Source organism: Babylonia areolata, chromosome 10, assembly GCF_041734735.1.
Source record: "Babylonia areolata isolate BAREFJ2019XMU chromosome 10, ASM4173473v1, whole genome shotgun sequence".
Lineage (NCBI taxonomy): Eukaryota > Metazoa > Mollusca > Gastropoda > Neogastropoda > Buccinidae > Babylonia > Babylonia areolata.
This window is the reverse complement of record NC_134885.1, coordinates 41,017,027-41,030,313: the sequence shown is the minus strand read 5'-3', so window position 1 is coordinate 41,030,313 and position 13,287 is coordinate 41,017,027. Positions and strand designations below refer to the sequence as shown.

The following is a 13,287-nucleotide window of genomic DNA, read 5'->3' as shown; positions in this document are numbered from 1 at the left end:
TTAGCTCTCAGACTATTATCAAATTCATTACGGACCAAGTATTGTTCTAATGTCAAGTGCATATGCTTTAGTAACCTCACAATTGAGCATATAATTTTTCACTGTAGCTTGATGAAGCCTTTAGTACACGAAAGTGTGTCTTCACAAGTGACTGAGAACGTTGATGTTTTTGACTTTTTGCATTCATTATCAGTTGTTTCGCTTGTCAGTTTAACGACTTCTCTTTTACGAAGTCCTTTAAGTAATTTCCTGTAACTGTATTTAGAGGTGGTTTGTTTTTGTTTTGTTTTTTTTGGGGGGGTTGTTGTTTTTTCTTCCAAATTTCACCCACATTTTTACCCTCATTTGCCCAGTTTCTCCCACCCCTTCTAACCGATAATACTCAGATGTATTCATAAATACTTTAACAAAATGTCTTCAATCACCGATATGTGTGACGGGACATTAAACAAAATTCCTCCTCCTCTTCTTTCGTTCCCTTCCTTTTGTTTTGGGTCCCACAACAGCAGCTTGGACTGTGGCTGTCTTCACAATGTCCAGTCCGTCCGTGTCGTCAGGGCTCTGCTCAAACATGGTGGAGGTTCGTGGGAAGTCGTCAGGTTGTTCACACTGCCGGAGATATCCAGCAGAAGTCCCCAGAGCCGAAGGGCGAGACAGAGTATAGGGAGGTATGGTTACACCCGCGTGATTGTCGGCCTAGCATGGTGCTGCTGCTGCTGCTGATATTGGGGTAGTTGTGTTTGATTTGTCCGCAGGCAGAACTGATGTTTGGTATTTGAAGTCTGCCACCAGTTTATTCTTCAGTTTGACCAGTCTTTCAAACTCCCGCAATTCCAGCGACAATCCTCGCTGCGCCCTGACCAGACGACCACCCTTGGTGTTGGTTGGTCTCTTGTAATGGTGCACATTTATTCTGACAGCCCTTTGCCAAGTTTTGACGGTGGCAAAAATGTTGCGTCCCAGTGGGTAGAGTGTAGGCTCTGGCTCCTTGTTGTTCATGGTACTGGTCGCTGAAGACGTTGTTGCTGGTTTCATTTCAGATCTGGGTGATTCTGAACGCGGTGTAAAAGTCGCTCCGCTTTGCTTTTCATTGTTTTGGGTACTCTCTCTACAACATCTTTCTCTACGCGTGTCAACACGGCAGTTGACGCGTCATCAGCAGTCTCTGGGGTGGGTTGAGCAGGTGTTGTGCCTTGAACAGTCACTACTCCCAGTGGTTTTTCCTTAAACTGATCAAAACGTTTCAAATATTTCCAAAGTGTCTGATGATACATATTAGCCTTGTCTTCGACGCTTGTATCATTGTTCTCTAATATATCACGCATCTGCTGATCCATGTCCCTAAGACTGTGAGATGTCGCATCAGGAACCGGAGGTTCGCGAACAGAGTCTAGCACACGAGGATCCACTAAAATCATTTTCTTAGTATGCTCCATGGTGTGGTTACAACCCCCCCCCCCCCCCCCCCCCCCCAGTAATTTTCTTAGTATGCTCCATGGTGTGGTTACAACCCCCCCCCCCCCACCCCGCCTCCCCCCCCCCCCAGTAATTTTCTTAGTATGCTCCATGGTGTGGTTACAACCCCCCCCCCCCCCCCCCCCCAGTAATTTTCTTAGTATGCTCCATGGTGTGGTTACAATCCCCCCAGTAATCCTCCGAGCACCCCCAGGACAGGTTTGATGAGGGCACCGAGAAATCCTCCTTTCTGCAAGATCTGCTTCTTTCTCTTGGTGGATGTTCCTTTCTTCGCCAGGGAGCGTAAGCTCTGCTTGTATCTGCCGCCCCACCTGCCGCGCTACCTGCCGCCTACTTCCGGCATGCGCACCACCTGCCACGAGGGGACCTCCGCCGGATGTGGTGTTGCGCAACACCACTTCCGGTGGAGGTCCCCTCCGAGGTCCCCTTTTGGGGCATGAAAAGTCCCTCACCCTACTACTGCTGTATTGTACTGTGCTGTGCTGCACTGTGTTGTTCTGTGCTGTGCTGTGCTGCACTGTGTTGTTCTGTGCTGTGCTGTGCTGCACTGTGTTGTTTGTGCTGTGCTGTGCTGCACTGTGTTGTTCTGTGCTGTGCTGTGTTGTTCTGTGCTGTGCTGTGCTGCACTGTGTTGTTCTGTGCTGTGCTGTGCTGCACTGTGTTGTTCTGTGCTGTGCTGTGCTGCACTGTGTTGTTTGTGCTGTGCTGTGCTGCACTGTGTTGTTCTGTGCTGTGCTGTACTGTGTTGTGCTGTGCTGTGCTGCACTGTGTTGTTCTGTGCTGTGCTGCACTGTGTTGTTCTGTGCTGCACTGTGTTGTTCTGTACTGTGCTGTACTGTGTTGTTCTGTGCTGTGCTGTGGTGTGCTGTATTGTACTGTGCTGTGTTGTTCTGTGCTGTGCTGTACTGTGTTGTGCTGTGCTGTGCTGCACTGTGTTGTTCTGTGCTGTGCTGCACTGTGTTGTGCTGTGCTGTGCTGTGCTGCACTGTGTTGTTCTGTGCTGTGCTGTGCTGCACTGTGTTGTTCTGTGCTGTGCTGTACTGTGCTGTGTTGTTCTGTGCTGCACTGTGTTGTTCTGTGCTGTGGTGTGCTGTATTGTACTGTGCTGTACTGTGTTGTTCTGTACTGTGCTGTGCTGTGTTGTACTGTGCTGTGCTGCACTGTGCTGTGCTGTGCTGTGCTGTGCTGTACGGTGCTGTGCCTTGCCTTGCAGTGCTGTGTTAATGTTGTCCCTTATCCCCTCCCTGCCATATACGTAGGTCAACTGTATATAATTTATGCAAAATGTATGTTTGCATACGTGCGGACGTTTGTGTGTGTGTGTGTGTGTGTTTTACACAGTTGAAATGTGAAATTTTTTTATCGGGCTTGCTTCGCTATGACTCCTGTCTGTGGTGTGAGATTAGCCTTTGTTTTTGAATGCCAAATTTTACCGTTCTGATTGTATTGTGTATGTATCACTTGACTTGACCGCACTTACAAAATCACTTGATTTCTCTCTCTGAAATGATGAAGTTGCGCTGATTCTTATTCTGTCGTTGTGGTGATGGTGGTGTGATTATGATATGGACACTTAATGGTCGTTGTGTTGTTGCAGCGGCTTCGACGGAGGCAGTGACGATGATGATCCTCACCAGTCTGCGTCTCTCGACCCTAACGACCCTGACTCCAGGAAGCATCAGAAGTAAGGGCCGTGGAAGGGTTGAAGGGGGGTGGGGGTGGGGGGGAAGGAGATAGGTGGGCGGTGAGGGGGCGCGTGGGGGTTGTGTGTGATCGTGTGTGTGTGTGTGTGTGTGATTGTGTATGTGTGTGTGTGTGTGATCGTATGTGTGTGTGTGTGTGATTGTGTGTGTGTGTGTGTGTGATCGTGAGTTGTGTGTGAGTGTACCTGTCTCAATGTGTGTCTGTGTCTCTGTCTGTGTGAGAATGTGTGTTTGCCTTTGTGTTTGAAGGGCGTTCAGTTTGGTGGTGGTGGTGTGTGTGTGTGTTGTGTGTGTGTGTCTATCTGTCTCTGTTTGTCTGTGTCTCTGTCTGTGTGAGTATGAGTGTATGTGTGTGCGTATGTGAAAGGCATAGAAGTGTGTGTGTATGTGTCTGTGTCTGCGCGCGCGCGCGTGTGTGTGTGTGTTTATTTGAAGGGGTTGGAATTATAGTATGCGTGTAGTGTGTGTGTGTGTTTATGTGGCTGTGTATATTTGTGTCTGTGATGTGTGTATGCTCGTGTGTGTGTCTGTCTGGAGTAGACCATAACGCAAGAGCGACGTGTGTGTTATTATTGTTGTTATTGCTGGATCAGTTCCACCTCCGACACATGCGTAAGATCGCGAGCATCTCATGCCAGGACAGTTTCCAAGACAGACGTGCTTCATAGGGCAAATATGACTTATGAAATATCTCGGCTTCGATGAGTTGGACATGTCCGAATCGGTGACACGCGATTTGCTGAAGTCTTCTCCGAAATGGCTGCTGGCGCAAGGAACATCAGGAGACCACGGAAACGCTTCAAGGATGGCCTTAAAGCTTCCCTGGGACCTGCGGCATTCCCTATCCTCGGGTGGGAAACCCTTGTCATTGACCTGAGCGCGTGGCGATTGGCTGTCTACAAGGGAGTTCTGGCGTTTGAGGAGAGGCGTCTTGAATGAAGGACCTCGGCCAGAAGCGTCAATCCGTTTAAAGAGGGGAGATGGGACTCTTCCTTTGCTGTTGTCTGTCCACGGTGCTGTCATATTTGTGTCACTGCCTTTGAGGCGGCGTTCTCATCTTCGTAGTCACTGGTCTGATCACCTTTCGCGACGGACTTCAGTGGTGATGGTGATGGTGAAGAAGAAGGAGGAGGAGGAGGAGAAAGAAAGAAAGAAAGAAGAAGAAGATGGTGATGATAATGGTGGTGATGGTGATGAAGAAGAGGAAGGAAGAAGAAAAAAAGAAGAAGATGGTGATGATGGTGATGAATAAGAAGAAGGAGGAGGAGGAGGAAACGGAAGGAGAAGGATAAGAAGAGGAAGAAGAAGGAAGAAAGAAAGAAAGAAGAAGATGGTGATGATGATGGTGGTGATGGTGATGAAGAAGGAGAAGAAGGAAGGAAGGAAGAAAGAAGATGGTGATGATGGTGATGAATAAGAAGAAGGAGGAGGAGGAGGAAACGGAAGGAGAAGGATAAGAAGAGGAAGAAGAAGGAAGAAAGAAAGAAGATGGTGATGATGGTGATGGTGATGTTGAAGAAGAAGATGAGCAGTAGTAGTAGTATGATTATTATGATTATTGCTGTTGTATTAACCTCCCCTTCCCCTCCCTGCGTTGCTCCGTGCAGGCAGAACCACAGTGAGATCGAGAAGCGGCGGCGGGACAAGATGAACTCGTACATCACGGAGTTGTCGGCCATGATCCCCATGTGCAGCGCCATGAACCGGAAGCTGGACAAACTGACCGTGCTCCGAATGGCCGTGCAGCACATGAAGTCCATCAGGGGTCAGTGTGTGTGTGTGTGTGTGTGTGAAAGTGAGAGAGAGAGAATGTCTGTGTGTGTGTTTGTGTGTGTATTAATTGTGTATGTGTGTGTGTGTGTGTGTCGCTGCGAGAGTATGTGTGTCTCTGTGTGTATGTGTATGTATGTGCGTTTGTGAGAGACAGAAAGATGTGTGTGTGTGTGTTGTGTATGTGTGTGTGTGTGTGTCGCTGCGAGAGTATGTATGTGTCTGTGTGCAGGTGTATGTATGTGCGTTTGTGAGAGAAGGATGTGTGTGTGTGTGTGTGTGAGAGAGAAAGATTCTCTCTCTCTCTCTCTCTCTCTCTCTCTCTATATATATATATATATATATATATATATATATCATTTATTTTATATAGCTTGCATGTGTCGTGCGCTTGTACTGTGTACCTCTTAAGAGCTTTGAGGCTGGGATTCATCGACAATCGGTTGATGCACATGACCACCTGAAAACAGTACCACGACTAATCAGACGGCTAGGACACTGACCTCTCTTCAAAGCTGTTGCATTTGTATCCTTTTCCACTGAAGGCATTTGGGGAGTTTGGGGAGTGGGGGGGGGGGGTCCCCACGGTTGAAACCTGTTCGTTGTCAAGCTGTTCAAGTGACAATTTGCCCGAGATGTCGGTGGATATGTGTGTGTGTGGGGGGGGGGGGCTGGGGGGGGTCGGGGGCGGATGGGAGGGGGGTAGCGGTGTAAGGAGATGGGAAGAGAGGGTAACGGAACTGCTGGGGGAGGAGGAGGAGTAAGAGTAATAAGGAGATGGGGAAGGGAGGGAGGTGGGGGGGGGAGTCATTCACCGGACGGTCAGTAACATCTGTTCGTTCGTGGAATGCTGAGAACAGTGCTGTTAATTATTAGCGTTGGTTGGACAGGGTAGAGTACTTGTGTAAGTCTGGTCCACTGACGCCGGTCTGTTTGTATTGAGTTGTATTGCATTGCATTCAAGTACATGATGGTATTCCAGAAGAAATGTTCCAAGGCAGTTACACATTTTGCAAATGTTCATGAATCATCACATCAACGATTTTTTTTTTTTAATCTCCCCTCTTTCTATCCTCAGCCACCACCACCCCTCCCTCTTTCTCTCTGTCTTTCTCTATCTATCTGTCTGTATCTGTCTATCTTTCTATCTATATCTCAAACACAAATACATACACACACGTACGCACGCACTCGCACAGAACACAAATGCTCACACACACACACACACACACACACACACACACACACACAGAGAGAGAGAGAGAGAGAGAGAACACCTACCTACACAGAGAGACAGAGACAGAGCTGGATGGGGCAGAAGATCAAGAGGAGGGAACTCGGACAGTAGGAATTTTCATCCTGAAATGCCCTTTGACCAGATGTCTTTCAATAGACTTTTGCGGCTCAAAGGAGTTTTTCACCAGGAGCCAGTTGCATTGCTTGGTTCTAACTTTTTGACAGTTACACGTGACTAAATGCCAACGTTGACCGAACTACGCCATTGGTCAGTTCCATACTACGCACAGTTAGTAGCGAGTTACGATCATACTAGGCTCTTCCGTCCCAGCAATGCAACTGGCTCCAGGAGAGCTGAGAAGTAGTGTAAATGTAAAGAACCGGGGATAACTTCGTCTAAAAGGATTTTTCTGATGAATGTATTTGTATTTGTTTGTATTTGTATTTCTTTTTATCACAACAGATTTCTCTGTGTGAAATTCGGGCTGCTCTCCCCAGGGAGAGCGCGTCGCTATACTTCAGCGCCACCCATTTTTTGTATTTTTTCCTGCGTGCAGTTTTATTTGTTTTTCCAATCGAAGTGGATTTTTCTACAGAATTTTGCCAGGAACAACCCTTTTGTTGCCGTGGGTTCTTTTACGTGCGCTAAGTGCATGCTGCACACGGGACCTCGGTTTATCGTCTCATCCGAATGACTTAATGATGCCAGGGGCGGACACCTCTCTTGTTGCCGTGGGTCGTTCTTTCACGTGCTGTAGGTGCATGCGATATGTACGAGAGCTTTGTTTTATCTTCTAGCACCCAGCACATCACTCAAATTCTTGTGGAGGAAGTATGGGGGGAAGGGAGAGAGAAAAGTACTATTCCTAGTCCGTGCTTCAGGTTAACCACCCCCACCCCCTTGACCCCGACCCCCCCCCCCCCCCCAGCCCCCCTCCTCCCCCTTCCCCGGCCCCCCACGCCCTCAGACTGTTGGGTTTTAACCCGGGCTCGTTCAGGGCAAGTATGGAATTACCCCTGGGGGTCATTTGTGACTGATTAGTTCAGATCTACCCCCTACGCCATGCTCCCATCCCATTGTTGGAGACTGCCTGTTTTAAATTAGCGTTTACTAAACTCCCCTTTATCCACATCTTCATTTCAACTTTACATGAGGTTGTCTCACTTTTGATCGACGCCAGCTCAGCATAGGTATAAAAAAAAAAATCAATACTGTAAAATGCATGTATAAAGAGTGCTCCACTATATTACAAGTGCCCAAGTATCAAGTTCAAGAAAGGAAGAAAAAATCGTCGAGGATATCTAATTTAAAAAGAATTAATGATCAATAAAATTAATGTATAAAAAAAGAAAGAAAAAGAGAGATGAATTGGGAGTAGCAAGGCAAGAAAGAAGAAAAGAAGAGGAATCAGAAAGAAAAAGTCAGAAAACAAAGAAGATGGACAGAAAATTTCTAGAAGGCGGGGGGTGGGGGGGGGGATAATGTTTATACTGAAAGAACCCCATCATCACCCCCATCGGCATCTGCAAAGGGCGGTCGAGGATGAGGGGGCGGGGGTCGGAGGGGAGGGGGGTCTATCCAAACTGGCTCGACGGGTTGCATGAAAGGTGCTTGGCAGCCTGGTGGAAGGTGTAGCGCCGGGCGCTTCGGTCAGTGGCCTGGGCAGTGTCGTCAGCTGGACAGACTGACCAGGACTTGCTCATGTGGAATGGAATGCCAAGAAACAGCGCAGTCGCTCGTAAGACTGACGTACTTTGTGTGCAAGGCGTTACGCAAGTCTTCTCTCAGGTCAGTATGGGCGGTGGGTGAGATCAAACCTAATCACCCTGCATTAGTCCAGCAGACCGCAAAGTAGGGGCCGTGTCAGGGTGGAGTACCTGTCAATTCTTAACAACCAAGTTGGAACAGAGCACAAAGCAGTGTCGAAAGGTTAGATGAAAAGTTATGTAACAAAATAAAATAAAATATATAAAAGATAAAAATTCCACTGACGTCTCGATCAGTCTTCGTAAGTTTTAAAGCAAGTAGCGTAAAAAGACCAGTTCACCCTAGGCGTGTGTTTCAGTGCACGTAAAATTAGAATTTTATGCGCACACACACACACACACACACACACACACACACACACACACACACACACGATCCACAATTCACACACACACACCCCACCCTCCACCCGATCCACCTTTCACACACACACACACACACACACGAAGATGTATATATATATGTGTGTGTGTGTGTGTAAAAGGTGGATCGGGTGGAGGGTGGGGTTGAGAGTGAGGGGTGGTGTCGTGAAGAGTTAAGATGGAAAAGCAACAGTGGGTTTGTGTGTGGGTTGTGGTAGGGTGTGGGTGAATGTGCGTTAGGGTGTTGGACTTTACGTCAGAGTTTGTTGGGTTTTTTTGGTTGGGTTTTTTGTGTGTTTTTTTTTTTCGTCTGTGAATTACTGAAGTGAAGAAATGGGGTGGAGCACTGGGTTGATGTATGGTAGGGGGAAACGTGCTTTTTTGTGGGGTTAGTCTGAGCTGCGATTTTGCAGTCTGGAATGTCGGGGATAAGTGAGTGTGTGTGTGTGTGTGTGCGCGCGCGCGCACCAGCGCATGTATCCGTGCCTGTATGAGTGCGTGTTTATACGTGCCTCTGTACCCGTCTGTGTATACGCGTGCACACTCATGCATATACATATATAGGAAGTTGCGGGGGAGTGGAGTAGCAGGAAGAGCTAGTACTATACGGCAAGAGTCGCCTCTCACGCACAATAGCCCGGTAATGACCTGCCTGCTCCCACGAGGGGTCTCAGCGAACTTGAAGCTTGATGAACCAAAGACATGGCCAGCATTCAAGATTCTTCGCTAACCCCTGGTGCGAACAGGTCGTCGACTGACTCTTGTGAGGGGGACTGGGGGGCAGGGCGTATTGAGGGAGGTGACTGGGCTGAGTCAAAGACACTAAGGGGATGTTTTTGTCCATGGTTGAGTGAGTGGTGTGGGTGTGTAGGAGATGGGTGATGCTGAGTGAGAGCAGGGTGCATTGTATTGTATTGTATTGTATTGTATTGCCACAGCTGATTTCTTTGCGTGGAATTCGGGCTGCTCTCCCCAAGGAGAGCCCGTCTCTCTAATGAGAGCGCGATCTTGATTTTTCTTTCTGCGTGTGTATTTGTTTTGCTATCAAAGTGGGTTAACCAAACAGTTTTTATTAAAGGCCATTGTAACTGATTGTGAGTACAACACTAAACGCTGTTCATATTTGTATTAGTCACATCAAATATCAGTGTAGCATTTTCTTCAGTGTGCCCCCACTGGGTTTCCTGAATAAACACGTCCTGTCTTGTCTTGTCTTGTCTTGTCTTGTCTTGTCCTGTCCTGTCTTGTCCTGTCTTGTCCTGTCCTGTCCTGTCCTGTCCTGTCTTGCCTTGTCCTGTCCTGTCCTGTCTTGTCTTGTCTTGTCTTGTCCTGTCCTGTCCTGTCTTGTCTTGTCCTATCCTGTCTTGTCTTGTCTTGTCTTGTCTTGTCTTGTCTTGTCTTGTCTTGTCTTGTCTTGTCTTGTCTTGTCCTGTCTTGTCTTGTCTTGTCTTGTCTTGATTTTTGTACATAATTTTTCCAGGGACAACTGACCATTTTGTTGCCATGGTTTTCTTTTATATGCGCTGTGTGTGTGCTGCACACGGGACATCGGTTTATTATATCATCCGAATGACTGGCGTCCAGACCACCAAACCACTCAAACTGTGCGGCTTCCCAATGACTCTTCAGTTGAAGTAGAGGGAGAAGATACGAAAGAGTGGGAAATAGTTCATGCAGATTAAAATAATAAGTTTTTTTTTAATTTAAAACGTGTTTATACTCTGTGAAGATAATGTCAGGTACGGTGTTGATACAGTATATAGGATTTTTTTTTTTTTTTAAATAGCAATAGTATTGATTTTTTTTAAATCAAGAATAATGATTATCAATATCAAATTGAATCAGTAATCATTATCATAACATATGTGAATTCAGTGTGTGGGAAGAAAAAGTCCATGTACATTCAGTGTGTCAGAATAATGATTTTTTTAATTCAGTATGTGAAAAATAACGAGTGCGGCTTCAGCATGCAACAACAATGATATACGTATATTGAGGGGAAAAAACAACAACACGAGCATAAACCCGTGTAAAATTCAGCATGAAAAAAAAAAAGCAAAACGACGGACCATGCTAGATAAAGTAGGCTGTGGTGGAGGAGACAGCTGATCAGACGAAGAGAGAGAGAGAATGAGGGTGGTGAGGAGGAACAGAGTTAGGGGAGGGTGGTGAGTTGGGGGAAGTCGGGAGGGTAACGAAGAAGTCGTTGACTGTTTAGAGATCAGTGACCTTCCTGCCGCTGAAAGCCGCGCTCTTATCTACCTCCTCTCACCACTTGCACAGCTCCGCCCCGCCCCGTCCCTTCTCTCTCTCTCTCCCACTCGCTCTGCCCCCCCCCCCCCCCCCCCCCCCCGCCCCCCGCCCCCCGGCCCCCTGTCTGTGTGTGTATGTGTGTGCCACATGCTCTGCCCCGTCCCCTCTGTGTGTGTGTGTGTGTGTGTGTGTGTGTGTGTGTGCCACTCGCTCTGCCCTCCCCCTCCCCCGTGTGTGTATGTGTGTGTGCCACTTGCTCTGCCCCCCCCCTCTCTCTCTCTCTCTCTCTCTCTCTGTGCCACTCGCTCTGCCCCCCCCTCTCTCTCTCTCTCTCTCTCTCTGTGCCACTCGCTCTGCCCCCATCTCTGTGTGTGTGTGTGTGTGTGTGCCACTCGCTCTGCCCCCCATCTGTGCGTATGTGTGCGCGCGCGCGCCACTCGCTCTGCCCCCATCTCTCTCTCTCTCTCTGCCCCATCTCTCTCTCTCTCTCTCTCTCTCTCTGCTACTCGCATAGCACCCTTCTCTCTCTTTCTCTGTGTGTGTGTGTGTGCGCGCGCGCGCCACTCGCTCTGCCCCCATCTCTCTCTCTCTCTCTCTCTCTCTCTCTGCTACTCGCATAGCACCCTTCTCTCTCTTTCTGTGTGTGTGTGTGTGTGTGCGCGCGCGCGCGCGCGCCACTCGCTCTGCCCCCATCTCTCTCTCTCTCTTGCTTTCTCTGTGTCTGCTACTCGCTTAGCACCCTTCTGTGTGTGTGTGTGTGTGTGTGTGCGCGCGCGCGCCACTCGGTCTGCCCCCATCTCTCTCTCTCTCCCTCTCTCTGCTACTCGCTTAGCACCCTTCTCTCTCTCTCTCTCTGTGCCACTCACCCAGACGCCCCCCGCCACCCATCTCTCTCTCTCCCTCCCTCTCTCTCCCTTTTTATCTCATTATGTTAGAGGCCTCTTCCAGGACTCAATGATATTTCTCACCTAAAAGGAAAAAGAATAAGAAAAAGAAATAGGAAAAAATGAAATGTAGGTGGATGTTGATGTCAATTTGTGTGCCAGAAAAAGAAGTTTAAAAAAATAAAATGAACGAACAAAAACAGTGCAGGAATCTGATTGCCTGTGGGTGTAACATGGCGGGGGAGGGAGGGTACCTTGTGAAATCTCTTTAATTAGATTTACTGGAATTATTTATATGGAATACATCATTAGAAAGAAATGTTCCATGTCATTGACATTTATTTTTATCTGAATATGTATTGAATACTTCTCTTTAACTGATAAAGTAATCAAAGAAAGGAATATTAGATCAGTAGATAAGTGAATTGAATAATCAATTTCGTAAGGAATCAATCAGTGATTATATATATTGATTAAGATATGGACTATTTCACTTTTACTTGATGAAAGAGCGATGGAAGGTCTCCCAGCAAAGTATCGCTCAGTTATTAATTTGGCTTTTGGTGTTTTTCAGAAAATTATGGGTTGCGTTTCATTGTTAAAAACATGTGTCCCTAATATGACTGTCCCCTTAATTTTTTTTTTTTTTTTTCTGATCTCCTAATTTGGTTATCGCCTAGAATCAGCTCCCTGTTTCTCTCGACTTGTGTCTCTCTCTCTCTTTCCCTCTCTCAGTCTCTCTTTCCCTCTCTCTGTCTCTGTCTCTTTCCCTCTCTCTGTCTCTGTCTCTCTTTCCCTCTCTCTGTCTCTATCCGCTCACTTCTTTCCTATACACTGCAAGGAGTTCTGAGGGATGTTTTCGAAGGCGATGGAATATGAGGAGAGATATAGACAGACAAACAGAAAGAGTTAGGTAGGGGGAAGGAGGGGCAAAGTCTGAAGAGAGACAGAGAGAGACTAGAGAGAGAGAGAGAACGCAGGAACGCAGGAAGTTTAATGCGAAGGCCACCAGCCTGTCCACATGAGAACACGTACACATAACGATAACGATTGAAAAAAATGAGGGAAAAACCAGATTCAACAGAACTTAAACATAATTGCTCTGTCACGCAGTTTGATTTTAACATTCTAAATTAAACTTCACATCAGTTCCTCTCTGGAACGAAACGCATAGTAAATAAACATAGCGACATCTCTTATTACAAACCTGTCTTCATTTTGTAACAAAAATGGAATTGGTGGAGTGTTATTATTTCTATAATGTTCAAATATATACTTTTCTCGTAGTTTAGCACATACAGGACATCTAATAAGAAAATGAACTTCATTTCTAGAGCATCACAAAAGGGACAGGTTTTTGGTGTTGACATATTGTTGTATCTTTTATTTACTTTAAGGTCATTAACGCCTAAACGAAACTTCACCAGAGCCACCCTAAATTTTGCTATTGTAATATCTCGCAGGTATTTTTCTGACTGTAATAAAGATTTGAATTTGCGGTATTCCTTAAAACGATCACTATTTTCCAACTTTCCGTTCCAGTCTTGTTTATAACAATCGACCATTCTCTGTCTGAACAACTTTAAGAAAAAATTTTCATCTCCCACCCCTCCATATATCCAGACTTCTGAAAATCCAAGTGAATCTAAACACTGTTTAACCTGAAATGCCCAGTTTTTAGATTGTCTTTCTTCGTTCATGTTTGTTTCGTGTGCTTGCTTTGGTAATCTAGTCGGAGTCATTTTTTGTAGAGAGAGAGGGGGGGGGGAGGGAGTCTGAGCAGAGACAGAGTAAGAGACAGAGGGAAAACAAGAGGGAAATTTGTGACTTGGTGA

At 46.8% G+C, this 13,287-nt stretch overlaps 1 protein-coding gene across 1 annotated transcript in view; it reads left to right on the top strand.

Annotated features, from left to right (window-relative positions):
* The first annotated feature begins 571 nt into the window (after positions 1-571).
* LOC143286362 (protein cycle-like) overlaps positions 572-13,287 on the top strand; it is a 44,658-nt gene continuing 31,942 nt past the window's right edge. The window contains exons 1-4 of the mRNA XM_076593902.1: positions 572-648; positions 1,649-1,897; positions 3,074-3,160; positions 4,787-4,944. Of these exons, the coding sequence (XP_076450017.1) occupies positions 572-648; positions 1,649-1,897; positions 3,074-3,160; positions 4,787-4,944 (571 nt within the window). The remainder of the gene's footprint in view (positions 649-1,648; positions 1,898-3,073; positions 3,161-4,786; positions 4,945-13,287) is intronic.